Here is a 27,241-nt window from a genome sequence, read left to right as displayed (position 1 = left end):
CAAACACACAAGGTGGACACTTTACCTCAAGAATCAGATCAAAAAGATCTTGAACTTTGCTCTCTATCTTTGTACCTAGGTAATAAACTATGGAAATTTGCCTAATTCCCACAATGAGCAACTAGTTACTGATGCTTTCTTTGCTTCAGCAGGTTGATTCAGCCCAGGTTAGGACCTTGGTTCCTTTACATAGCCTGCCACTGCTTAAGATCCCAATTAGATTAAAATATTCTCCCACCCTGAGGATTTCCTCAGTCATCAGTCAGAAATTAGATTCGCTTTCTTCCCACCAGAGCACTTTCTGCCCCTGCCTGCTCTGGAGACGCTAATTACTGCCTAGCAGTAAACAGGCAGCTCGTGACTGCTCGCTTTAGCCAACCTCTGAAGAGATCATCAGCACATGGCTAAGCAGACTGCCCTTTTCCCCTTGCACGGGCAGTACTCAGATCCCAGCGTGAAGCTGTCCTTCTGGGCTTTTTCCGTTTATAATCTCATATTCCACCAAATATCTGATCATACAACACGGCACGTTGCTGGCTCTCCCGTGAGATTAAACGCAACGATCATCAAATCACTTTCCATGGTAACAGGTCCTTGAGTGGCTGTATCCTGAGCTGCCCCTGCAGCCTACACCATCAGGAGATAAGACAAAATATTAGCAAAACTCGCATTTTTATTCAGGATTCCTAGCATGTATGAAACTAATGAGAGTCTGTGTAACACGTTGGCAGATATTTGGATAAAAACACTTTAATACCAAACACCAAACTCCTTGAGGTTCACTTTTATTTGCATTTTCTTGGTATGGATCATCAGAACTTGACCTTGACTGCCTCAAACCACCAACCACACTGGGCTGCTCATGTGACAATTCCGGATACGAATACTGGCACCTCCTATTTGAATTCTTGCAGCCCTCGTCCACCACTGACATTCACACTGGTGTGAAAGTGTGATAGTCACACGAATAACATTTGCATGTCAGTGGCTGGCTTGAATCCAGACTGAGGGTTTTTTTTGTCAGTGATTATTTTTAGCAACTTCAGATCTCTTTTTTACACAAAAATATCAGAACTCTTAAGATACAGTTGATAACTTTAATGAGGCTCTACAATTTACACTCAATATGTATTAATACACAAAATAGAAGAAATCACATATACATATAAACTTTTGTTTGCTTTACAAGTCAATCAACATGAACTACACAAGTTACATTTATTCACATAACAAAATGGAACACTGATGAGCTTCATTCACCGATCCAATATCTCAACAATTTATGGACCAACATTGTTGCAAAACAACAGCTAAAACAACTATCTTCCATAAAGAACAAATAATTTATGTCAACAGATACACCGGCATCACATTCTACGAAATGAAGAAGCCAAACAGCACTGACTGAACGCTTCCAGATTTCAGCAGAACCCACGTGAAGCAACACTGCGGAGCTTATACCAGCATCAAATCTGTCCACGGTTTATCAGCTCTCTGACTGAGGAAATAAATCACATAGAAAAATTCTTTAGGGCAAGCAAAGCCATTTCATTTCATTACAGGGTTATTTAACCCATTTACTTTTTAACCTTTTTAAAACAAAAAGGAAATAGCATTTAAAACAAAAAAAATGAAATATTTAAACCTTTTGGGCTTTTATTTTTTGATTTCATTGTCACATATATATAAATGTGTAGTTCTTTAATAGTTTTGGTCCCTCCGGCTGTCATTGTTGTGCATCACTTTCTAACTACTTTGTCCAAATATACCAACAATTCACTAATATAGTTATTTGAAGCAGGTAAAAAACACATTAGACATTTCTCTCTTAAAACAATCCCTCTGCTACAAAGTCTCTGATACTCTCATTTTTGTTTCCGAACAAAGTACGGTCACAAAGCTTTTTTTTTAGCAGCATTAAAGGTAAAGGGCTACCTGTGCAAAGTCCTGGAAACTTTTTAGTGCCTTCAGTTCTATTGAATGCCCTCATCTCTTTAGACACAGACCCTGCAAAACCTGAGTGTGCAGTTGCTTTAACAAACACAACCGCACTCCCAGTGCAGTTCCCTGCAGTGGGGCTCCTTCGGTCACGCACATTTTTCATGTGAGACCCATGGGACCTTTTACAAGTGAAGCAGATGTACCCCATGAGCCCTTCAGTATATGCATTAGGGGAACCCTTCAAGAAACTTCCTTCAGTTTGGTGGGGGAAAAAAAAAAAGCCCTACAGTTTTTACAGACTAACCACTGCTTTATGTCTCTTTATTTCAACAAAATTTGTTGAAAGTACTAAAAACTCACTGATAGATCTAAAGTTGTAGCTGCACACAAGCCGAGCTGATCTGCTCCTGTGTTCCAGAAGGGAACTTCATGTTTTATAAGTGATTTGAAAGGAACACTTACACTAGTGAAGTCTGACGCTCTCCCAAAAATTAATGGTACAGAGATTAATTAAAAGGTCAAGTCAACGAACCAAGCATGTTATTTAGCAAGCTGGCTACAAGCAAATGTCTTTTATACACCCAATTGGAAAATTTGATGCCTAGAAGCGAAGTATACCCTCATGGGAAGCATGGTGGGCTTTACCCTGGGAAGAGGCAACTCTGCAAAGGATTTGGGGTTATTGGTGGTAGAAACAAACTACTCCTTTTGAAAAAGAGGTTGGAAGTCACTTTTGCACTTGCATGTGTTCTTGCTAAGGAAAAGGATTCAGTTGGGAGTATTGTAAGGAACCCTGTTCACTTTAGTACCTGGAAGGGAGAAATATAGAATGATTCATTGTTCTACTACCAGATTTGGAAGGCGTGTACCCTAAAATGAGTTAAAACATTGGAGTGCATCTTTTGCAGTGGTAATATCAAACAAGAGCAAACCACTCACAATTTAAAACAAATCCCAAACCACTGAGCCCAGGAATTCATTTTAAGGTGTTGCCCGTGCATGAGTGTCACCTCCATCATCTCTTCATACACCATGTTTAATTTTATTACCCCGTAGAGCTGAGCGGCTGTAATTTTACTTGTTTGGAACTTACTGGTGACTCAGATATTGCTGCAACCTTCAAAGAATTCTTGATGGAGCTGAGTTCCCACATGTGTAAGTTTATGACATGCATGCCACAACATCCCCTTGTGATCTTGTACAGGTTTTTAAGTACAGCTTTCCGGAGAAGAATGTACACCCAGGGATCTAAAATCTGATTCCACGTTGCCATTCGGAGAGCAAAAAGTATTGTTTTACAGGTCTCCTTTAAATGACTCTCGTTTATCCCAATTCTGGCCATTGTCACCTGAAAATGGAACATTTTAAAATTATACATCAGAAAAATACAACAAGACAGCATGCGTATGAGTGAAAGTGTTTTAACATTTTCTCCAATCTTCACAACATTTATGCATCCGAGTTGCAAAGTAAATAATTTCAGGCACGTAACATTTATCATTCTGGAAATCCTCTGACGTTCTACACAGAAGGTAAATGTCTCTCTGCTGAATTACCTCTGTTGAAACTTGAGCACGGGATGGCAACCATCCCAAGAAGACTCTCCAAAACCAGGGATCAATTTGAGTAAGGAAGAAAAAATTATCCAGAATTTAAGATAACAAAACGTCCCGAGACTGTTTCAGGGATGGATTTTTTCAAGGACAGAGGCCACTGCTAGATCAGAACATTTTTATGAAGGGTATTTAATTTTTCGTATTTTCCAAAGAAAAGGCTGCATAAGGAATATAATGCCTTGATTTCATCACAAAGATTCATGTATTTGAAGCTAACAGAACACAATTTATTGACACCAGAGGGTTTAGGTGTTCCTAGGAAAACTTAAACCACGGTGACAAAGGCCACCAATATCCCCTCCTCTTGCCAACGGGGACACAGAGGGTTTCATTCACCCGTAGAGGTGCTGCACATGGACAGACTTCCACTAGCAACAACTCTGGAGCCAACAGTTTAACACGGGTGGAGGCATTAGTCTGGCAGCCCAACTCCACAGGAGTCCTTCTGGCAGAGGGTACCCAAGAGCTGCACCAGCCCGGTAAGTGGCGGCGGGGTTCCCCACTTTGCAGACCTGCAACCCCGGCTCTGAAACACCACCCCCAGCGAAACACACCCCAGTGGGGCTCCTGCCCCGCAGAGCCCTCCTCCACAGGCATTCTGCCGCTGAGGTTTAGTAACCTGAGTTCGTGCGTGAAGAAAGCCTGACTCTGCCAAGCCAGGAATCTGCCAGAGGGTGGTAAATTATCTCATTCTATTATTAATGTTAAAAGCACATGAAGACTTTTTTGGTAGAAAGATGAAACACGCTAAAGCTTTCAGTCCCAAAGCCTTTAAAGTGCTACAGCTATTTAACTAAGAAACAGGATACTTCACAACTGATGCTGTGAGTACACCGATTTACTGGGCGATGACAGGTAAGGTCACTCTGTCCAAGTGCAGAGGGTCCTCTTTTTCACAAAGATACATCGGGGAAAAAAAAAACAACAACACATTAAAGAATAATAATGAATGAAGAGAGAAAACTACTGTTCCAGATTCCAGCAAACTTATTCTACTCCTTTTTAAATGCTTCTCTGTATTCCTAGGCCCTACCTACAGCTTGCAGGTGAGTATAAAGTTGAGTAGAACAGAGTGAACAGATAAAAGGAGACTGTACTCGCTTGATGATGCATTTGATCAGGTATTTCTGTATGGACATCTATGGGAGCTGCAAAGAGAGCCCATAGGAACATTCCTAAGGAGGCTGGTAAGATGGGCAGAAGCACAGCTGGAAACCGGCGTTAGGAGGAGCAGAAATGTCTGAGCACTGAGCCAACACAAACATAAGTCAGTTCCCTGAATCTGCTGTTCACCCCACAACCATTGGGCACATTCCTCTCTGACATCAGCAGCCCACCCAAACTTAGACAACTCCTTTGGCTTCTGCTTGGGATATTTTCTCAAGACAGTCCTATATTTTTTTTATTAGAGGTCCAATACCACAAACCAAACTCCGAGGGAGTTGTCCTCCCTCATGCGAATAGGACTGGTCAGCAAATGACAGCACAACAGAGCTCACAGACTAACGTCCTTCTCTAAAACAGCCTATACTCGACTTAATACAGACATGCAGCTTCCTAATATGCCTCTTGATGTACTTCAAAATCTTGTTTATTGTTCTTCTCTTGCATCCTGCAACGTTAATAAATGCCAGATCAAATGGAATTTCGTGTCCAGAAGAGGGAGCAGCATATGTTGACATCTAGGAAAAGTAGCTCCATCCAGACATTGTAAAATATTATTTGCACACATGTTATCTAGCAAACTGGTGAGATTCCTTTCCGTTTCGTAGTAATCACCTCTAAGTGAATCCATTTGTTTGCTTGGTTCAGCTTGCTGGCTCAACATAAAGTACCTCTAGTTTGATTATGGATTTACATAAAGTAAATCAAGACAACAATGAAATTTGACACATAATTTTATGGAGACCATTTTATACAAGACTCTAAACCCCAGCTGAACAGAGGTAGAATGGAGCGAGGTCAATTTAAATTATTATCTCTATCACATTCTCATTTTATTTTTTTATTTAAATCCAAATTCTTAAAAATCATTTTGAAATACCAAATGAAGGCCTAATACAGCTGTTTTAATAAAGGATTTCACGGAAACAAAACATGCAGACAGTCTGAATTTGCTCTCTAGGTGTGACAAAGTCGTGTCACTGAACTGGCACGTCACCAGCTCAGAAACAGCAACCACAGTTTGCTGCAGTGCTAAGCGGACTTCTGAGAGCAGCACCTCCTAAGCAGGCACCAAATGGACCTTTCTTTTCTTATTATTTGACTACTACAGTTCAATAAGTACTTCAAAGTCAAGAAACCTATTCAAAGACTGATATTTTTCCCTCCTTCCCTGTAGGTCCATAGGTCCATCAGGTTAGGATGATGATGGAATTCTATCCTCTGTAGCCAGCGGTACACAAGCAGGGAAGCAAGAGGAGGCAACTCTATTGCATCATATCTACTTGCCTTTGATCTCCACAACTGAATTTAGCATTAGCACAGATTCAGCAGTAGGACCCAAAAAATTAATCCCCAGTCGGTAAATAATAAACGTAACTCATGACATTTCCTCATATATTTAGAAATGTAAAATCCAAGCAGCATTTTGCTGAGTTATACAGTGTTTATATGGACACAGCTGTCATATGTCTCCCTGGTTTGCAAAAAAAATGGAAGTGTCAGATGACGTAACCAATACAATTCAAACTGTCTTTAGGAAAAGTAACTGTAAAAGCACAACTGTAAAAGTGACTTTATAAAAGAAGGATGCCTGCTTGTAAGATATAAAATTATCTGATTCATATTAGTCCTTGTTGGCTTAAGAAAAGACCTGAGAAATCTGTCCCCTAACAATAAATACAGAGAAATCAAAACTTGACACAATACATTAGACTTCTCCATCCTTTCTGTTCAATTTTAGGCTTCACTGAAACCAACGTTCATTTTGCAAGATCCAGAAAGATTGATAGGAAAGTTTTAAAAACGTTTTGAAATTGATGACTTCTACAATTTTGCATCTCTCAGATGCCCTCAGAGAATTGTCACTTCCCTGAGGGATAAGGCTCGGTGCACCAAGCTGAAAAAAAACAAACAGATTGCTCCAAAGCTCCACACCACTATCCAAATATAAACAGCGTGTCTTTAATTTCCCTTCCAATTGGATCTCAATTATATGAGAACAACAAATAAGCTAAATGGCAGTGCTGCCTCATCATGTTCCTGTTAATACTCAAGGACAGCCAGTCAAAACAAGCAGACTTTACAGCTAATTAGGAAATAAGTCAAACTGCAATATCACTTTGATGCATTTCAGCACATAGGCTCTAAACCCAGGTTCTACCCTTGACTTCAGGAAACTGGATAAAAAAATCAGTCACCGGGATATTGACATGCAAAGCACAGCCGTCAGGACAATTTTCTTACACGCAAACAAATAACAGAAATTCTCTTCCTCTGTAGCTCAGCCTTCAGGCTCCATTTCCCTGTGGGAACATTGTAGACCCTCCCAAACCTTTTCCTTTTCCTATGGATTTCATTACAGGGTGTTCTGAGAATTTCAATTAATGGAGGAAAGTCCATGGGTTTTTTTTTCACAATTTGCAAAGCACTGAGCACTTATATTTTGTCACTGACACCGATGCCGAACCCAGAGGTGCATATACTTTGTCCTAAAAGGGACAGGACTCAAGGCGGTGTTCTACTGACTGTGTCCTTCTCCATGGAAACCAAAAATACATCATTAGTTTGAATTTCCATAAGTTTTTTTGTACTTACATGCTACAAAGAAGTTGCAGCCTGCTTAGGCAAGAACTGATTAGAAGATAATGCTTTGCAGTGTTCTATAAACACAGATTTTAAGAAAAAATATGCAAAGTAGGAGGGAAGAGAAATCAAACAGTATCTGTTATCTATCTATTATGGTTGGACTCAATGATCCAGTGGGTCCTTTCCAACCTGGTGATTCTATGATTCTATCTTAGCATTTTATATACCATTTTGTATCTTCTCAAAATAGGTGTTAGAAAAGAAATACTGACAGCAAATTGCCTATATCGTTGCTATAGAGACATTGCAGTACATATAGCGGGTATTTTTTTCAAACAAAGCTGAGTACGCTTCATTTCATTTTTTATTTGATTCAATATAACTCAGTGCAAAAGCAAGGGCTTCCAAGCAAAATATATAGCATACCACTTCTACCATGAAAATGTTAGCACACACACTGGACTACTTCTGCTACATAATGCTTCTTATATAATAGATTAGCAACATGCTTTCCCCCTCATGTTTTCTTTTCCCTTTCCAAAGGAAAAAACACGAACCATATCTTCAGTTTGTACATACTAGGTGATCACTTGGCCTAGCAAGTAAGTTTTAACCAAGTATAGTGATTTTACAAAAATATGTATTTAAAAAGGAACTGGAGAAGACAAAATGCACTAGAGAGTCTTCCTCCACATCAAGGTCTAGAAGGTACTTTTAAGAGGATATGTAATACTTCCACGTGTCAAGTTTTGCAGGATCAGTTCTCAACAAGTAGCAGCAAAAGGAGTCTCTCTTTCTCTTATGTACACTTCTGTGAAAAAAAATACTGCCATAAAAATTAACAATAGATCCACTGGCTCGCTATTCAATTGGGGAAAAATCTGCGTCTGCCTCCCAAAGCCAAGTTCTCATCCAAAACAGGTAGTCAAGGATGGTAACTACTACCTGCCGTGATAAGCATCCTTAAACATGCAAGTTTACCTATTACCCTCTCAAGGGCAGCGAGTCTGAGAAAGATGTTCCTTTATCAAGGTCACAGTCTCTCTCCACAAAAACAGAACCCAAATGAGAAACAGACAGAAAAGATTTGGATGCCCAAAGGTAGCTGAGGCTGCAAAAACATTCTGTAGAGGTTTATTTACCCTGCATGTGCTCCATATTCACACCCCTTAAAACAAAGCTGCGTAAACCTGCTGGAGGTATGGTAAAGCTAATGGCATTCAAAGTATTCCCAAAACATTACTGCTGTGATAAAAGTCAAAAAAGGATAGAGAAAACAGGACAACGTTTTCCACAAAGCAAATGAAAATCTATCCTAATACTTCTTTCACAGACACAGATGATTCTGTAACCAGGCAATTTCTTCCCGGCCAAAAGCAGCGTGGCCAGCAGAGCGAGGGAGAGGATTCTGCCCCTCTATTCCTCACTTCTGAGACCGCATCTAGAGTATTGTGTCCAGTTCTGGGATCCTCAACATAAGAAAGATATGGAGCTGTTAGGAAGGGGTCCAGAGGAGGCTACAAGGATGACGCAAGGGCTGGAGCACCTTCCATCCGAGGACATGCTGAGAGAGTTGGGGTTGTTCAGCCTGGAGAAGAGAAGGCTCCGAGGAGATCTTATAGTGACCTTCCAGTACCTGAAGGGGCTACAAGAAAGCTGGAGAGGGAATGTTCAGAAAGGCTTGTAGTTATAGGACAAGAGGCAATGGCTATAAACCGGAGAGGGGCAGATTGAGACTAGACATAAGGAGGAATTTCTTCACAACAAGAGTGGTGAGGCCCAAGTAAGTTGTGGCTGCCCCATCCCTGGAGGTGTTCAAGGCCAGGTTGGATGGGTCTTGGGCAGCCTGATCCACTGGGAGGTGTCCCTGCCCATGGCAGGAGGGTAGAACTGGATGATTTTTAAGGTCCCTTCCAGCCCAAACTATTCTATGAGTCTATGATTCTATGAGTGTAATGATGCTGCTTCATGAACTTCAAAACATTAAGGATACGATAGCATCATTCTCATGTTGGCAGGATCAAAGCCTTAAAAGGGTCCAAGTGCCTCTCTGAACTGATAAGAGCACATTTCATACCAGCTCAGCTCTGACCTCGCTCTGTGGTCCCTCCTTGCTGAGGCTGTTGAGTTCTTCTGAGCTTTCTGCTCTCCTCACACAGGCTCAGGTCTTGCCATCAATTGCACTCCATTACTGCACCACCGGAGGCAAATGTGACATTTTCACCATCTGTCATTTTACAGCTTTATGCAAAATATTTACAGATAGCAGTACTCTTTCTGAATGAACATTTGCAAAAATCTTTTGAAATGAGATTTTTATATATGCAAGAATTTGTCAAAATTACTGAAGAAAAAAAATGTGTAGTGCCACAACGCTATACTCACTATTCATATTTTATTAACTGCCTATGGCATTATCAAGCTCTATATAATACAGTTATGAAGTAAGCTCCGGAAGGATTTTTTGTGTATAAATTTGAAAACACTAATCGAAAGTAAAACTTTTATTTTCTACCATCTTTCCCCTTAGACACATCTAGACTGCATCTGTTCTGCAGTAAAATCAATTCAGGTAGAGCTTGAACTAAACCTCTGTTTCTCCAGAAGAATCCGGCTATTTCTATCTCAAAAAAGATATTTCTAGCTTTTTCCTGCTTTCCTTTCTTCCGTCTCAAAACTAGAAATACTTTGGTTCAACCAGCTGGCAATGCAATTACTCTCACAGTTTAATTGATTAACTCATGGAAAAGGAAAGCAGAATGGATATGGATAGAGAAGACTTTAGCACTGAAAACAGTAGATGACTCACTTGGTAATGAAAAGACACAGTGTTTGTACCAAAGTCAAATAAACAACCTGTTTCCTGAGGTACATGTTTTAAAGTTACAAGAAAGCCTAATTCCATAGAGCGAGGAATGTACTGCTGCCCAACAAGGCCTGTAACAAAAAGCTCTTGTTCAAGAAAATTAATTTTACAGATAAAATTACAAGATTCTTCACCCCACAATGCTGAGAGAAACCATAGAGGACAACTGCCAGACCTCCTGAGACCAGAAAATAATAAAAGCTTTTCAAATACTACATAATAAGGACCATCCTGAGAGAAACAAATCAATCAAATAAATAAGGACTATACATATTCAAGGTCCATTTATTCTTCCATTAGAGTCAGTTGGGTAAAGCTTCAAACCCTGGAAATGGTCAATTACTTCTCTTTTATTGCTTTGTTTTTTTCCAGTTTTCACATTCATTTGCAAAACAATCACGGTTTTATTGGTTAAATAAATACCCTCATCGATTTAGGAGGAATAGAACTTCTCTCACTACTGCTCTATAAGTACCCAAAGAAAGAATCACAAATAACACATGATACTGGGGAGAAAGAGAGCTGTCTGAATACAGGAAAAAAGAGACAATATACAGACAACCTGGAGGAAAAAAAGGAACTGCAAAGGTCCACAGTTACAGAATGAATTCAGCATTTAATTACTCCTACGCACCGTATCAAATCAATAGCTTAGAAGTGAACTGACTTTCAAACATCACCACATTCGCGCTGCTTCATTACCGAAGTCATCCTCCACTGTACCAACACGTCTGTGAAGAGATACTACACAGATTCAGCAACCAGAGGCAAGTCTTCCCCTTAAGTCTTTGAGAAGAAAATTTCCTTCTATAGCAAATGCAGGATCTGCAGGTTCTTACCCAAACGTTTTTCTAATACTCTCAGATTTGTGACTTTTGTCTAAGACTCCACAAATTAGGCTTAGAATTAGGAATTCTCTAAGGGTTCCTTGGACAAGTCCTGATTTCAGAGCAATAGCACATACCTGAAGGACTTGAGGGCAAATACAACCAAATGCAGAGATACTCATCCATATTAGAAGTGTTAAAAGAAGGGAGAAGAATTTCACAGTGAGTCATGATATATAGTGGCCTTTTCACCTCTCCTAGAATCCAAGAACGCAGATGCCTTTGATGTGTGACCAAGCCTGCAAGACCTCAAGTAATAACAGGTCTAAAAAACTAAAGAACCTACTCTATTGTCTACCGATGGAGTCAGTCCTTCAGTTTAACTATCTGAGAAATTATGGTGTTTATTACATGCGTGTAGGGGGAAAATAAGGTGGGAAGATATATTAAATTGTATTTATATTTTATGTATTTTTATGTTTTCCTTGTATGCACTCTACACAGTGGAGGAAAATGAAATCTTTTTAAAGATGGACTGGAGTCACAACTCGGTGCTCTGATTTGCAGTATTTGCAAATCTGGCTGGAGGCAAAGGAAGATGCAATGTCTTTCTTGCATGCTATTTTTTTAAACAAATCACCTTTAATAAAGTGACTTATTATATATATAATTGTGGAGAAGTACACTAAGATGAATGGAAATATCAAGGCTAATGACTTCACAATATATTTACCAAGTTGGAATATTTAATTTGCAATTATTTTTTCCTTTAGCGTTGGCAAATAAATTAGAAGGGACTGCTGTGCAGCTGGATCACCTTTTACGTGGAGAAGGGAAGAGATAAATCAAATCTCCATTTAAGAGTGATTTATCTCTCACTACTTCTGCAAACACGTGCTCCTGGTAAAAAGTGGATCGAATTTTATTTCCAATTCACTAATGAACTGTAAATTCTAAAACAAATTGCTACTATTTGCATGAATCCTCACCTCCTTCCCGCTTCGCCTTCTGTTTTAACATCTTTCCATGCAATGCAGCAGATGGGAACATCGCTGGCCACATCTCCAACAGCAGGAGAGTCTTCCTCCCTACTTCCTTATGTCCTGATGTTGGTCATAACGTGGGTGATGAAGCTCATGGGCAGACTCACTGGATGCTTTACACCCACCCTCACTCCGCTGACATTGGGGTAGCCCATGCACAGCCAGCTCACACAAGGTTCCGGCCACCTGAAGATGCTGGCAGCACACAGGTCTGCGATAGCAAGGAGGGGACCAGCTGGAGATCAGTCATTAACTTCCATTTCTCCAATGACAAAGTAACGTGTGGTTTCTCCGAGTTTAGTACCGGGTCTTTAAAACCACAGCTCGGGATGTCCCTTACACAAAGGCTTATCTTCAGCTTTCTTTGGGAAATCAGGCTCCAACGCCATTCAAACCCACCCTTCAGCACATGTCTCTGAAAGAGGTCTTCGCACAGCTCATTAAAAAGAGGAGCTAAAAGAGGCTTTATGAGCTGCTCTCCACTCCCTGCTCTGTCTGGGACAGATAAGAGTAATCCTTCAGCAAGAGACAGTACATCACCTACAACACAGGGCAGGTTCATTCAGCCACTCAGCTATTTCACCTCATCCCATATAAGAACGAAACCGAAAGAATGAGTCACAACTACTAAAACTTTACTGTAAATAACTCCTGGTGTAAACTCTTTCTGCAACGTTCTGCCACCAGACCATTACTATTTCTAAAGGCACATACAAAGAACCTGAGATGAGATCATGCTCCTGTTCTGCAGGCACCTTCCTTCCTGAGGGAGCTCGTGATCCAAATTGCGATTCAGCAATTTCTGAAAATTTTAATTTAAAATTTAAGTCTTAAAAGCACATGAAATAAGAACGATTGCTCTGGTTTAAATCTGAACAGTGTATTTCCCAGAAGAGGATCCAAATAACGCAGTCTCTAAGTGCATTAACATGAACTGGTTCTATACTACTATTGAGACAACTAATTTCTGCTAGAACGCATTTATAATCATGCAAAACTTAAGACCATGAATTAACACCACACTAAATACCTCGGAGACTATACGAATGTATATCACACTATGATGTCTGTCAGGTTAAACCTGGTGAGGAAGAAGGATTTTCTGGAGTTGTTTCATGTGAATGTATTTGTCCCAAAGACTTTTCAAGTTTACCATTTAAAGTCTTTAGACAGTCAGCAAAGAGCACTTTCCTAAAATAACCATACAAAAATGGTTATGCTGTGTATGACATTTTCCAAAAATGGTTATGCAGTGTATGATATTTTCAAGCAAGAAAGGCCTGAATAAGTGTAATATCTAGGAAATAGGAAGAATTCTATTACAGCAAACAAAGTTGGAATGTATGTCAAATTGGCTTATTTTTTAATATCAAGGATAGAATCCAAAAACTTTAGCAACCGAATAAAGGTAGGTTATGATTGGCAAATTTATTTGGCTGAAGTTTCAGAACTTGATTTTTTGAGATGGTGATTTCAAAATTGACAAAAAATCTAAAATTTTATGTCAAAGTTGCTGACATCTATTTGAAACAAAATATTGTGTTTCAGTGTATATATCTTTATGGTTTAATCCTGTATATATAATGTAAAATTAAAACTCAAGCAGCAAGCAATTCTGAAGGAAAAATGGGGCCTCGTTGTTTTGAAAATGCAAAGTTCTCACAGGACTGCAAACCTGCCTTCCCTATTTTTTTTTCTCTCTGCATTCTCACTGCATTCTGATGGCACTGCATTTTTGGAAACAGGCTTTACGTAAGTTTTTCCAAACAGCGCAAGTAAATATAGATAACAAAAACTATAATTACACTTCCCCAAAAGCCTCTGATAAAGGACAATCCGTCAGTCTTAGCTCTTCTTGCCTCCCTGGTTCACATCATTACCGCGGAACAAGATGCTGACCCGTCCATTTCTTCTCCAAAACTTCTTTCATGTTGAGAGAGTATCTCAGCTGCTCAACTCCCTCCCTGACTTCTGTGACAGGGAGCTAAACACTTGAATTACAAATATAGCCCCAATTAATATAGTGTTTCTAAGCACTCTATGATAAACTACACCCTGGCCCACACTTCAAGACATTTTTTCAAAATGATTCATATTTCTCAGAAAGGCTAAAACCCATAAGATCTCTGCAACCCGTAAAAGATGAAAATAGGAACAAACCAGTTCCGAATGCTGAAACAGTACCTTTGAAATTCAGTATCATTTTCAGGGAGTATACTCCAAAAGGGTACTCATTCCATTTCTCATCTAACCCTGTGGAAATTTGCCAGCTGCGCCTCTTCAGAATCCAAAGGAAAAGAAAAATCTCTACCACTGTACTAGAAAAAAGGCATGAACGACTTATTCAAGAGTTTCTAGTATCATACAAACACATCTGAACAGGTGGATTAAATTCTAAATGCACGGTATTAAGCTTTGTTATCCTCCCTGCAAACACCTACTATTTCCTTCCACGGATTATTTTCATGGTGACGTACAAAACCATGTCTGAATTGTCCAAGTTGCTGCTTCAACTTTATTTCACAGGAAACTAAGAGTAAAAGGCACTTCTGTCTTGAGACTAACAAAAACGTTAATCAAAATGAGCGTTCTCTTTTGTCTTAACCTCTAAAATCAGTGATTTATTCCAAAATATCCTTTGGACCATAGTATTAGCAATGACACTAAAGTGGCAGTGAATTAACTGAACCTGGAATACCAGAAGCTCATTCAGAGGAACTCAAGCAAGACTGGTAATTGAATTTGCACAGTGTTAAAGGATGCATTGAGAAACCTGTCAAGCAATTAATGATATGAGGGAAAGCAAAGAGGCTTTTTCGAGTGTAGCTTCAAAGACAAATACATTCATATAAGATTTTTTTTTCCTTTCCAGAGGTACTCAGGGAGCATTTTATTCAAACAACCACTCCTGATCTGACCTCTTCTGTCAAAGCAAGGTCTGGAAGAGAAATAACAACCTATATCAAACAATGACCATTACTGTATTGATGCTTCAGACTAGAGATAAAGAGGTGTATCTAGCAGACCTTCTGCTGGCAAAAAGCTTTTATCCTTTCCCTGCGAAACTGGTTCATTTATTACAACCGTTGTGGCAGAAGTGGGCTCCAGAGATGGGCTTGCACCTGGCCCAGGAGGTGCAATGACAATGTCCAGCAGACACCCCCGTGGAGGTCTACAGCAGGTCACGTCTCTGTGCCCATCAGCCTGTCACAGGCAGGATGTGAAGCGTGGCCCAGATCCGACCCGAACCACATCTACTTTACTCTGGCAACACATCCCATCTTTTCATGGTATCAACAGACAACCCTTCTAGCAAAACATGACAAGAATTCAAAAAAGCCAGCACAAACATAGTAATTATCATGGGTTATCTTCTTCAAAATCTGAATCTTGAAAAAGACCTACAAAGTGTGGTTTTCCTTTGTGAATGTAACTTTTACAACAGCATTCATGCTGCAAGGTTAGCTCAACATATTTCAGAGTATCTCCTTCAGTCTTCAGAAAAGGATGACGGGAAATCGAAAGCCTCATTTATCCTTTTCTCAGAAGAAAAGTTGACTCTCCTTGTTGACAGTGCCTACGCAGGCACAACGAGTCCACAGAGGAGGAGTCCACAGGAGCTGCAGCTTTGACTAACCACGTGTTTTGCCAGTCTAAGAGAACATGCTTCCACAGAGCAGCCACCCATGAGATCCGAGGTGGCTGCACTGTACGCTGGGCCAAGGACCTCACTGGCAAAGCGTGGACCTGCATCTTGGGACACCTCATGCTTCTCCTCGGGTGCATTTCCTGATTATGAAAATCACCAATCACGAAAGCACAAGAGAAGGGACAAATTTTTATGTCACTATGTTGCTGTTGGGACAGTACAACCAGCAATATTTGAAGGCATTAATAAAGCAACGAGCTCGTTTACATCATGCCTGTTGTATATACAAGCATAAGGGAGTATTGCATAAATTTAACCTGCTATTAAAGATTATTAAAGAATACAGAAAACGGGAATGGTGGGAAACACTTCAAGGGTAACACAGGTATGAACTTCTAGCAAAGCGTCACTGTGCGTGTATATACATGACTACACATACAAAAACACTAAAATGAGATGCACAGAGTACTGCCTTGTATAACAAAGTACCTTATCCCAAATGAAACTACGTGGCCTAGAATTTAGTTAGTGCAAAACTTGCAACCCATTGACCTCCTTCAACACACACCAACCGTCAGCCTGTCTCAGCGCTCATAATATTTGGTGGAACAACCAGGGGGAGGTGAGCTGGGATAAGGTTACTCCACCAAAAGCATCCCTGTTGGAGCAGCTCCGGCAGCATATTCACTGAGGGACCACTCACACCAGCTCCAGCAGCTTCAAGTTTGGAGTGATTCGGCAAACTGTAAGCTAAACGCAGCCCTAGGTGCACAACACCCAACCATCGAGCCTCATCGGATGAGAAAATCTGAGGATAAGAAGTCAAAGTGAGTACAGAGAGATGCAATTAGCATAACAAATTGGAAAGGATAGAGGTGGCATGTTAAGAGACTACTACAAATTAATCTAGGTAGTGAAAAAAGGCAAATGAATAAGAGCTGATTTCATCATATGAAATATGTAGTTGAGATACTTGAAGAAAACCAGAAGGAGTGGCTATTTTCTGCAGTACAGGGGAGGCAAAACTGGAATGAAAGTAATCAGATAACTGCATGGAAAAAGATCTTAACAAAACTAATTTGGATGTAGAACAATTTTTCTCCGGCTAAGACTGTGTTACACACATGAAAAAGATTAGACATTTTTCCACATCATAATTTGTTCCCTTAGATTAATTCAGTCCAAAATAACCCCCTCCTGCCCATAATTACAAGGAGTTCACTTTGCTACTCCAAAACCAAAATGTAAAATATGCTTATCCCTTGAGCCCCACCAAATCTGACGTCCTGAAGTCAGAATTTGCTCATACGAACACAGCTCCAAAACCAAACTGTTTCATGACAGGCCAGACATCAAGTCACAGCCAAAACCCAACTTTATATAACAATCTATTTCATGAGCAATGCTTGTCACAAAATGCTCCAGCTCAACTATTTGCTTTGGGAATCTAACCCCTAGGGACCAAATTTATGCAACAAAATTCACATGTCAATAGCAAAGGGCTAAGACTCTAGCAAGGCTGAAAAAAAAGTACTTACTACACAGGAGAAGTGGACATTACTGACTTTGGAACATTTGTTTCTAGAATTACCCATCACGAAGCAAAATTATTTGGACTATAAGAACAAATGTGCCTCTGCAAATCACTGCCTACACAGATTATCAGAAAGCTCATGAATTTCACTTGCTTTTTTTATGAATTCCCTCCTGTTCTCAACTCCTCGGGAGGTAAATGTTCCACCCCCCCGGCAGGGGAAGAAGCAGGGAGTTCCTCTCATTCCAGCACTCCATTAAGGAAAGATTCCCACACTGTGGCATAACACTTGAAAAAGCTGCTCAGTTTTGAGGAATAAATGCGATGGAGCTTCAGGAAAGAAATCAGAAGGAAGAAGAGAAGTCAGAAGGAAGAAAAGAAATCAGAAGGAAGAGAACAGAAGGAAGTCCCTGTCCAACAGCCCCAGGCAGAGCTCCACGTGAGCCATGCCATGAGTTCTGCTCCTGAAAAGCGCTCCAGATCTCTACGAGTTTTAAAACAGAGATGGTGATTGATTAGACTATTATATATTATTTTATATAAATCAAATGTTATGTATATATACATATACACAGATATTTAAAGACATCAAAACAAATTCACTACCGCTGAGCAGGTGCAGCAGTCCAGTCCAGTTCCATACCAGGCACTGTAAGGTATAATCCAGGGTCTTGCGACTCCTGTGTCATCTAAAGGTGATTTTAACGCAGGACAGTGACTGAATAAATAACTCCATTTAGGAAAAAAAAATAATAAAATAAAATCTAATAGTGAAGTAAATCTGCAGCTGGATTACAGTATTGGATAGACTTGATTTTGGGAGCCGTGCACATCTGACAATTGACGTAACACCAAAACTAGATTAAAAACAGAAGAAAAATAAACAAAGCAAATCCCCCAACTGATGGAGAATCACACCAAAGAAATCCAGACTCTTGCATCTGCAAACCACATGTGGCGTAAACTGCATCGCCTTCCTCCGCTTTCTCTTCCAAAGGCTTGTTTAGTTTCTAATCGCTTTGGTTTATATCAAGGCAATTCACTCTGACATAGCATTTTGCTCTGTATACTCTTTGGGACTTCGGTAAAACTCACAGTTCAAAGACTGACACTGACTTCTAGATTTTGCTTTGAAAAACAATTAAAAAAGCAAATTAATGCAAAACAAGCATGCGTTTAGCTACTTTGCCAAATAATTTCACCTATGAACACCTGCTCAGATTTATTTCAGGAAATACTTATTTTGGTGTATGCTGAATAAATTATGGAGTCTAAACAATTCATTTCATGAATTAATAGCTCTGAGACTTTTCAGATAAACCAGATGAGTAGAGTTGTATCAGCAATTCTACACCCTGATAAACACTGGAGGTCTTCATTGTAGCACTTTAGGGGAAGGTTCCTGGCAAAGCTTTATCCCACTGAATTTGTATGCTCCACCCAGTCCAATAAAGCTTGCAAAATTAACGCTGAACTTATAATTCTGTTTGGATTCAGCGAACAAAACGCTATCAAAACAAACCATCAGTAATTCAGACAATTAGCTTTGATGACTGCTCTACAATCCTAACAGCTAAGAAAGGCAACTACCGAGGACCCCGTCTCCTTGCATTTCCCAGACAATGAACTCTGGCTAAAACACTAACTGCTCACTCCCTTGAAATCTTGTTTCAAGAACTAAATCCTACCTTACACTAACTTTTTTTTTTTAACATCTTGTTTCCCCATATTGCTGAACTGCTTCCCATAAACCAGGCTAATTTGGGTGATAGTTTTGCTCATCTCATCTCGAAAGAGGCCCAGAAATAAAGCTCCTCAAGCCTGGAATGCGCGGAGGGCACCGGTAGATTTTTCACAGTGAACCAGAATTGCTTTTATATCACCTCCCTCTGCAATACATTCCTTAAAACTACCCAGACCAAAGTTAAGCCCAAAGTCATTTACTGGGCTGCAACACCATCAATGCCAAACACTGAAAAGGCTCTGAAAGAAAATTTCCTGCTGGAATAAGAATTCATTGTTAACTACAACTTACGTGGAGTTAAATACTTCAACAAAATTAGTGTTGTGAGTTCATTATAGATTGTCGAGATTTAAAAAAAAATGTTTTTATAATTAATAAAAATTGAAAGGCATAACAAAAATACTACCGCTGAAAAATCAACCACCGTATTTGCAATTTAAGGTTCCTTGTTATGTTGAATAAATGAAGTATCTCTCTTGCATTAAAAAAGTGTATGGCTCTTTTGACACCCACGGGCTTTTTAAAAATAAAATTAATTCCAGCCTTTAAGGACAGTTATTTTATTTGAAAATAAATACCAACAGAGAATAATACCCTGTTTCTTTCAGGAAAAGCAAGGCCATCATTTCAGTTGCTTTTCTTGAAAACCATTCTGTGACTTGCCCCAGAAAAACTTCAAGTGTCTGGAAGTAACTGGAAGGAAGTTCACTTCAAAAGCTTGTTCTGAGGACTTTGTGCTCTATATACTACAGCCCCGACGCTGACAAAAGACAACATGAATTTGAACTGTGCTGTGGAGCAAGGCTAGAAAAATTCTCTGTGTTGAGCAAAAGTAAGAGTTTTTTGCATTTCAGCGATGCAGAAATTTATATCCAGAGTCTCTCCTTGAAGTGTGCAATATTGGGTTAATTAAATGCTACCTGCCAGATGCACCCAACTGCTGCAGCTTGGCTAATATCGGTATCTAAATTAGAACCAGTATTGGTAACTCCATATCACACCATAGGCAGAGAACAGATTAGATATAGCTGGAGCTGATTCAGAACTCAGATTTAACTTCCTATACTTGTAAACTCGAACCAAAATTTTTCCTCATTCATGTCAGTCGGAAACTACGGGACCTCGTTTCTAGGAAACAAATTAAGATTTCATATGATTTGCGACTTAACCTCTCTCACCCTACTACAAACAGAAATGTTCTTCAGTTAGGTTTATACAGTAAAAAGTTAATATTAGCTTTATAATGCCATCATATAGCAGAAGCTATCAAATTCTTTCCATATCATAATCCCAATTCCTTCGACTTTGCTCACACACGAACATGAGCAACACTTTACCGCTTCAGAAGAGTCACAGCAATTACCAGCAAACACCCCTAAGTTTCAGCCGGGACAGCAGAGGAAGCGCACCGACTGCAGAGAGCAGCTTTGCTAGTCATCTGTTCAGATTACACACCCAGCCTTGTTGGGTCTAAACCAAATTTTTATTTTAACCCACTGCCAACCGCTCTCTTTTAACACGACTGTAAAACAAAGCCCTTAATACCCTGCCAAAAGAGTGGAGGATTTTTAGGTTCTTAACTGTTATCTTCTCTAACACAGTTCGCAAGTAGCAGTAAACTGAAAGAATAACAACAAAGAGGCTACCATAAATAAAAAATTATATAAACCCCAGTACAGACTAAACAAATTTGCCACTCCAAGACTGCACTGAATTTTTGGACAAGCTCAACATTTCCTCTGATTTATTCTAGTCGCTATTCTGCTACCACTGTCTACTTCACAGCACGGGAAATACAGTCCTCACAGCCCCACATATTTAGCTTACTCAATTAATTTTGCTTATGATGAGAAGGGGAAAATAATTACCATTTTTGTTATTGATGCATAGGTACACACGTTATGGTCAATTAATACACTGAGGAGCGAACGGAGCTGTTGTCACTACTAAAGCGTCTTAAAACCTAGAGATAAAAAAAGTATAACTTTTATACAGTAATGTGCATTAAAAATTGTCAAACACGTTAGGGTCTTACCAGGAATGGACTCCAGCAAATGCAAGAAACACACATTATAGCCAAGAGCTGAATGATCATTTCAAAATGATGAGATCTGCCTTGTCTTTGTTGACTTTTAAATTTGACTCTTAAGAGAGTAATTCCCGTGACAGCATTGCACAAGAATGAAATAGCAAGGGCCAGTAACCCAAGGCAAGAAAAAAGTAAGAGATAAAATCTGTCTTCCCAGTCCTCAACATGTTCTGTTTTATAGAAGCACCAGGTCCTCGATGCTTGAATTTGATAGGCTCTAAACCTAAGAATAGGCAGCAAAGCTATAAGAACAGCAAACAGACATACCATAGTCAACATCATTTTCACATGTTTAGAAGTCATTTTTGTGGAGTGAAATATTGGCTTAGTGACTCCAATGCACCGTTCAACAGCCATCACGCTGCCCAGGAAGAGCGGGCACAAACCAAAGAAAACCATGCAGATGCCAAAAACACTGCAAAGAATGTTGGATTGGTTGAATCGAATCCAGTCTTTATCCGACGCATACACAAACACTGCAATGGTTCCGTTGATGAGGTGGCCGAAGAGATCTGTGACAACCAAACCACTGGCAAGCAGCAAAAAGGAGGCTTTCGATTTCTGTCTGAATCTCTGATACGCCTTCATGAGAATTGCTATTGCGAGACTGTTGGACAAAATTCCCACTGTCATGAAGATTACTGAAAAGAAAACCGAAATCTTCTTCTCCGTGTGGCAGGTTGTGTTTCTCAAGATTCCAAATCCAGCCAGCCCTGGCGATTTTGAACTGTTCATGGTTAGGAAAGGAGAGGCAGCCCTCAAAACATTTCAGCAGTCTTGCAATCCAAAGGCATCTGCAATATTAAATAGAAAAATACACTCGCTGTAAGAAGTATCCCACTGTTCAAATGGCATATGAAGCAGAAATTCCGTAATATAAGTCTGTGGTACAAATCTCATTTTCCAGTTTTCTGAGTGATATAATATATATTTTAAGGATACAAAACAATGATCTCGATGCATTGTATAATGCAGATATAGTGCGCAGTATCTTTACAGTCTCTGCACTTACAAGAGAGAGAAAATAACATAGAAAACATATAACGCTCATGTATATATAACCAGAGAGACCATACAAAACATTCCAGTGATTAAACTACATATATAAACAAATGTTTTTGCAACACACTCCTAGAATGGAATTATTTACCAGCCCAACCACAGTCACAAGCTGAAACACTCAAACGGGAATGTTTTGAGATGATCCTCACACTCCATTTTTCTTCTCACTGTTCAGCATTTACTTTCAAAACAATGTCCTAACTTCTTCCAAGTAATTCTTCTCTCACAATTCAATGTTTCAAAGCTTTAACGTAATCGGCACTGAAGTCTCCAACCCCACTGTTCCCTCTCTGAAGTACAACTTGTGGTTTAGATGTTCCCTCGTTCAGGAGCTACTTTTTTCACTTTATCTCTTTCAAGTTACTTTTACACTTTATCTCCTATCTCTACTCTCAGGACATTCCCGCTGGCAAAAACTTCCCACGCGGAATAAAGAGCTTTAATAACGCGGAATGCAAAGAGGAAGCGAAGTTTCTCCAAGGGAGAAAAAAAAAAAGAGGGTAAGGCAAAGGTATTCCTGGCATTCAGGAATGCGAGACGGGTGGGCAGAGGGACAACTCGGAAAGGAATCGCATCCCATCGCGCCGCACTTTTCCTTCCCACCGCATCCCACCGCATCCCCACCGCATCTCATAGCATCCCACCGCATCCCATCGCATCCCACCGCATCTCATCGCATCCCACCGCATCTCATAGCATCCCATCGCATCCCATAGCATCCCACCGCACTGCACTTTTCCTTCCCCTCCCGTCCCTCCCCACCTCCCTAAGGCACCGGGAGCACCAACCTCGGCAGCTCAGGACCGTTCGGAGCCGCAGCGCCCCTTTAAGCTCTCGCCGCCCGGGGCGGAGCGACCCCGCCGCGCCGGCAGCAGCGCCCGCGGCTCCGACCCTCCCGGGCATCGCTCGTCCCCCCGCGCCTCTCACCTCCGCTCCGCTCCGCCGCGCCGCCTCCCGCCCGCCCTCCGCCTCCGCTCCCTCCCCTGCGCTTTCCCTGCCCCGGACGCGCTCGCACCGCGGCTCTGGAGCCATCCCGAGTGCTGCTTTGTGTTTCCCCGCTCCCGGGGCAATTCCTGCAGCCCCCGGGGCGATTCCTCCGGTCCCCGACACAATTCCTGCACCTTTGGGGCAGTTTCTGCGGCTCCACAGGACGATTCCTGCGCCCCCAGGGGAGAAGCCTGCGGCCCCCGAGGCAATTCCTGCAGCCCCCAAGAAAATTTCTGCACCCTCAGGGCAATTCCTGCACCCACGGGGCAATTCCTGCAGCCCCAGAGGCGATTCCTTCACTCCTGGGGCAATTCCTGCAGTCCCCAAGACAATTGCTGCACCCTCAGGGACAATTCCTGCAGCCCCCAGGGACAATTCCTGCAGCCTCCAGGACAATACATGCAGTCCCAAAGACAAATCCTGCAGCCCCAGAGGCAATTCCTTCACTCCTGGGGCAATTCCTGCAGCCCCTAAGACAATTCCTGCAGCCCCCAGGGACAATTCCTGCAGCCTCCGGGACAATACATGCAGCCCCAAAGACAAATCCTGCAGCCCCAGAGGCAAATCCTTCACTCCTGAGGCAATTCCTGCAGCCCCACAGACAATTCCTGCACCCGCAGGGCAATTCCTGCAGCCCCAGAGGCGATTCCTTCACTTCTGGGGCAATTCCTGCAGCCCCTGGGGCAATTCCTGCAGTCCCCAAGACAATTGCTGCACCCTCAGGGACAATTCCTGCAGCCCCCAGGGACAATTCCTGCAGCCTCCAGGACAATACATGCAGCCCCAAAGACAAATCTTGTAGCCCTAGAGGCAATTCCTTCATTCCTGGGGCAATTCCTTCACTCCTGGGGCAATTCCTGCAGCCCCCAGGGACAATTCCTGCAGCCTCAAGGACAATTGCTACACCGAGCTCTGTCCCAAGGAGGTGGAAATGCTGAGCTTATTCCTTCCCCACTGTGGGAAGAGTGGATACAATTATCTTAAAGGTGTTTTCCAGCCTGAATTCTGTGATCCCAGCACAAGGAGAGGAAGCTATTCCACCCAGGCAGGATGAAGTCTTGCCGTGAGGCAACCAAGTGATCACATCTGTTTTCAGCCACAGATTCATCCCTTTGCTTTCCGTGTGCTTCTTCCCAACCTCCCCTTCCACCAGCACACAGGGAGCTCAGGAAGCGTTAGCCCCCAGGGATGCTGCCACGGGATGCATTTATACATGTCACTAGAAATGTCCCTCACACCTACCGGATCATGTAGAGCTAACGGTGCTCCTTAGACAATTGCTCCACTGGAGAAATATGGTGAGAATACAGCCAGGCAAGGAGTTAACGGTGCTACGAATAAGGCTGGAGATCCAACAGTTCTTTTCCCGTCACATACTCGGCTTGTTACAGCTTTAATACTTTTAAGTCCTCTCCTCCATTAATATCCAGGACTACCAAATAGGCCTGAAAGGGAATTTTTGTTAAAAACTTTTATTACAGAAATAAGTCAAAATACAAAATCAAGGTGAAAATATAAAGCCAAGCTGTAAAACATTACAGAATTTGTCGTTAGTAATAATGACGGAGAACTTGTATTTGTTTCCTCTGAGACACAGCCTTGAGTCGTACTGCTCCCAGCTCCACGATGCAATTAATTAAAAGTTAAAATTCTCAAGCATGTTACAGGTTTTGCTTACCTTTATGTCTTGAATATTATAGACACACTTTGCCTCTCCCAAATCCCCCGGTGAGGTAATACGGGCCGCAAAAATCCACCCTTCCAAACAGTATCTCAAATCACATACATAAACAATTAAAAGTACCACGTGATGCCTTTCTTCCTCAAAACGCTTCTCAGATTTTGGCATCTTATATAACAAGCAAAAATGGTCAGTTTTGTCTTATAAATTCCCAGAAAGTCCTTTTTTTCAAGACAATAATAAAATATAAAAACATCACGAAATATACTATGGCCCATTAAAGTTCAGAGGAAAGGAGTTTATTTTATGTTTCCCTGCACAGAAATTAATGGAGATCTCAAACTACAAACACCTTGCACCGTGCCCTTCTTTCCTGGCCAGATTTCTTCACCCATCTCTCCTGGAAAGGGAAGCAAGGCTGTTTGAAAAGAAGCCATGAAGTTGGTACGTCAAGACCGTGCCGTCTGGGAGGTAGAAGTTAGAACACCGTTATCGGGTAGATCAAGCCAAAGAGAAGAACAGAAAAAAACTTAACGGCAAATGTTTCAGTTTGCTTGTAAAAATGTGGTTAGAATAAGGAAGGAAAATGCAAGCTTGTAGAGTGCATCCCTAGAAAGGCACCGGTGCGCCAAAAGAGGGAGAGTGACATTTTGGTTGCTGCAGAGATTGGTATAGGAGAGCAAGAAATACTAATAGGAAAGTAAATAAATAAGCTTTCGTCACTCTTTTTAGACAACGGGTATAGGAAACTGCTCTGCACCTGCACAGCCGGAAGGGCACGAAGTGCCGCGTCACAGTTTTGTAGATGTTAAGCATCGCCATAAGCAGCCCAGCCCTGCACACGTTTGTCTGCTCCTGATACGGGAAGAATTGAAAGAATGGTTTCTTTGGGGTGAGGTGGTTTTGTGGGGCTATGGATAAGTAGGCTGGTGACTTCGGAAGGTGTTGGAGAAGTGAAAACAGGCAGTGACAGCAGCGGAACCGAGCTTTTCATACCGATTGACGATCCGCTTGTTTCATTTCTGATTACTAATTAAAACAGAGGGAGTGACCTAAATTGTCATATCACAGCATTTGATGTGGATCCTGGCTGGGGAGCCGCTGCTTCCTCAGGGTGGAGCAGTCTCTTGAGCCCCTACACGTGAGCCAGAGCTGTGGAGAAAGGAAGGATTAGTGACGCCTTCATCAGAACGGTGGCTCTTTCATCCACAGTTTGCCAATCAATCCATGTGGAGCTGAGCTTGAGAGAATCCCATTTGTGACCAAACCCAAAAGCTGTTGGTGCAAAAGTCACACAGGAGCGTTGCTTAGAGGCTCTGTGCTGCTCTGGCTGTTCAAAGGCTGCAAAAGGTTGAAGACAAACTGTTGTCATTGGTTTTGCTCACCGACTTTAGCATTCTTCAATGTGTTTTGGAGCCTGTGTTTGTTGTAAAACCCTGGACTCCTGAATACTCTGGGAATAAAGAAGATAAATACTCCTTTTGCCCCAAGTTTCAACCTGAATGAAGGAATCAGCATTCCCCGCTCATGTTCAACTGATTTAAATTCAGAAGCATTGGTATAACATAGAGATGAAGAGACAGCCTGCATCTCCATGTGCTGTGATAACTAAAATCTACACTTCATTTATCAAACTCCAAACAGTGGGAGAAAACGGTAAAAAAACTCTTGGGAAGGGGCAGGATGTTGCTGGTTGGCAAATGAAGTGTACAGTAATCAAATCCTCCTGCCACAAATCCAGAAACACACATGAGCGTTGCACTAATTTTTCACTAAAGACCAACTCCAGACAGCCGTGCTGTAAATAAGCAGGTGGACATTTTAGTAGCAGCAGCGAAGGTGGTAGAATGCAAATAACGTCTTTTCCTCTTTTGTCATCTGCTCTTAAATATTTTGTGCAGCCTCCAGCGACAGTTACCATATACTTTTTATTACAGTTTTCACAGTTCCAGCTGCAAAACACTGGGAACCTTTTTTTATGTCTAAATGTACGTGACAGCAGTAAATGTCGTCTTTCCAACTAATCACAGTTAGTGAAATATCAGTGATATAGAAGCCTTTAGATTCAGGAGACAAAAGTAGTAAATCAAAAATAACTATAGATGGAAATGAATAAAATAAGATCAGATTTGCGGCGCCTCAGACAAATAAAACTGCCAATGAAAATCCTTCAGTTAAATGCCACGTTGTTCAGCCTGTAATTGTTTAAGACAAAAAAAGACTTCTCAAGTCACAGACATTGACAGGGAGTCCTACAGCATCCATTGCCATGAAGGGTTAGCATTACTGGCTTCCATTTCTCTTAAATCAGCAGTCCTTCAGGACTTTCCTGTCCTCTGGATTTAGTGCTATCCCTGCCCCACCCCCATGGACCACCTTCTATCAAAGATCCAACTGTCCAGGATGGATGAGGTTTTCAAATGAAAAAGCAGATATTCAGAGAAAGGTAAGA

The 27,241-nt window shown here is 41.2% G+C and overlaps 1 protein-coding gene across 7 annotated transcripts; it reads right to left on the bottom strand.

The window, feature by feature from the left end:
* Nucleotides 1–759: 759 nt before the first annotated feature.
* Nucleotides 760–25,896, bottom strand: PTGFR (prostaglandin F receptor). Of its 7 annotated transcripts, XM_054073637.1 has the most exons (4): nt 22,910–23,046; nt 21,006–21,853; nt 3,035–3,289; nt 767–1,498 (listed from the first exon to the last, which is right to left on the bottom strand). In XM_054073637.1, exons 2-4 carry the CDS (start codon nt 21,792–21,794, stop codon nt 1,487–1,489), a joined length of 1,056 nt encoding a protein of 351 aa, XP_053929612.1. In that variant the 5' UTR covers nt 21,795–21,853; nt 22,910–23,046; the 3' UTR covers nt 767–1,486. The 7 variants fall into 7 exon arrangements, with proteins under 7 accessions (XP_053929613.1, XP_053929608.1, XP_053929610.1 ...); XM_054073638.1 differs by having other exon boundaries at nt 760–3,289; nt 21,327–21,853; XM_054073633.1 differs by lacking the exon at nt 22,910–23,046 and adding an exon at nt 24,351–25,896 and having other exon boundaries at nt 762–3,289.
* Nucleotides 25,897–27,241: the final 1,345 nt, after the last annotated feature.

The sequence above is a fragment of the Cuculus canorus genome, chromosome 8 (genome assembly GCF_017976375.1).
Source record: "Cuculus canorus isolate bCucCan1 chromosome 8, bCucCan1.pri, whole genome shotgun sequence".
NCBI classification, from domain to species: Eukaryota; Metazoa; Chordata; class Aves; order Cuculiformes; family Cuculidae; genus Cuculus; species Cuculus canorus.
This window is presented reverse-complemented; position numbering and strand designations above follow the sequence as displayed.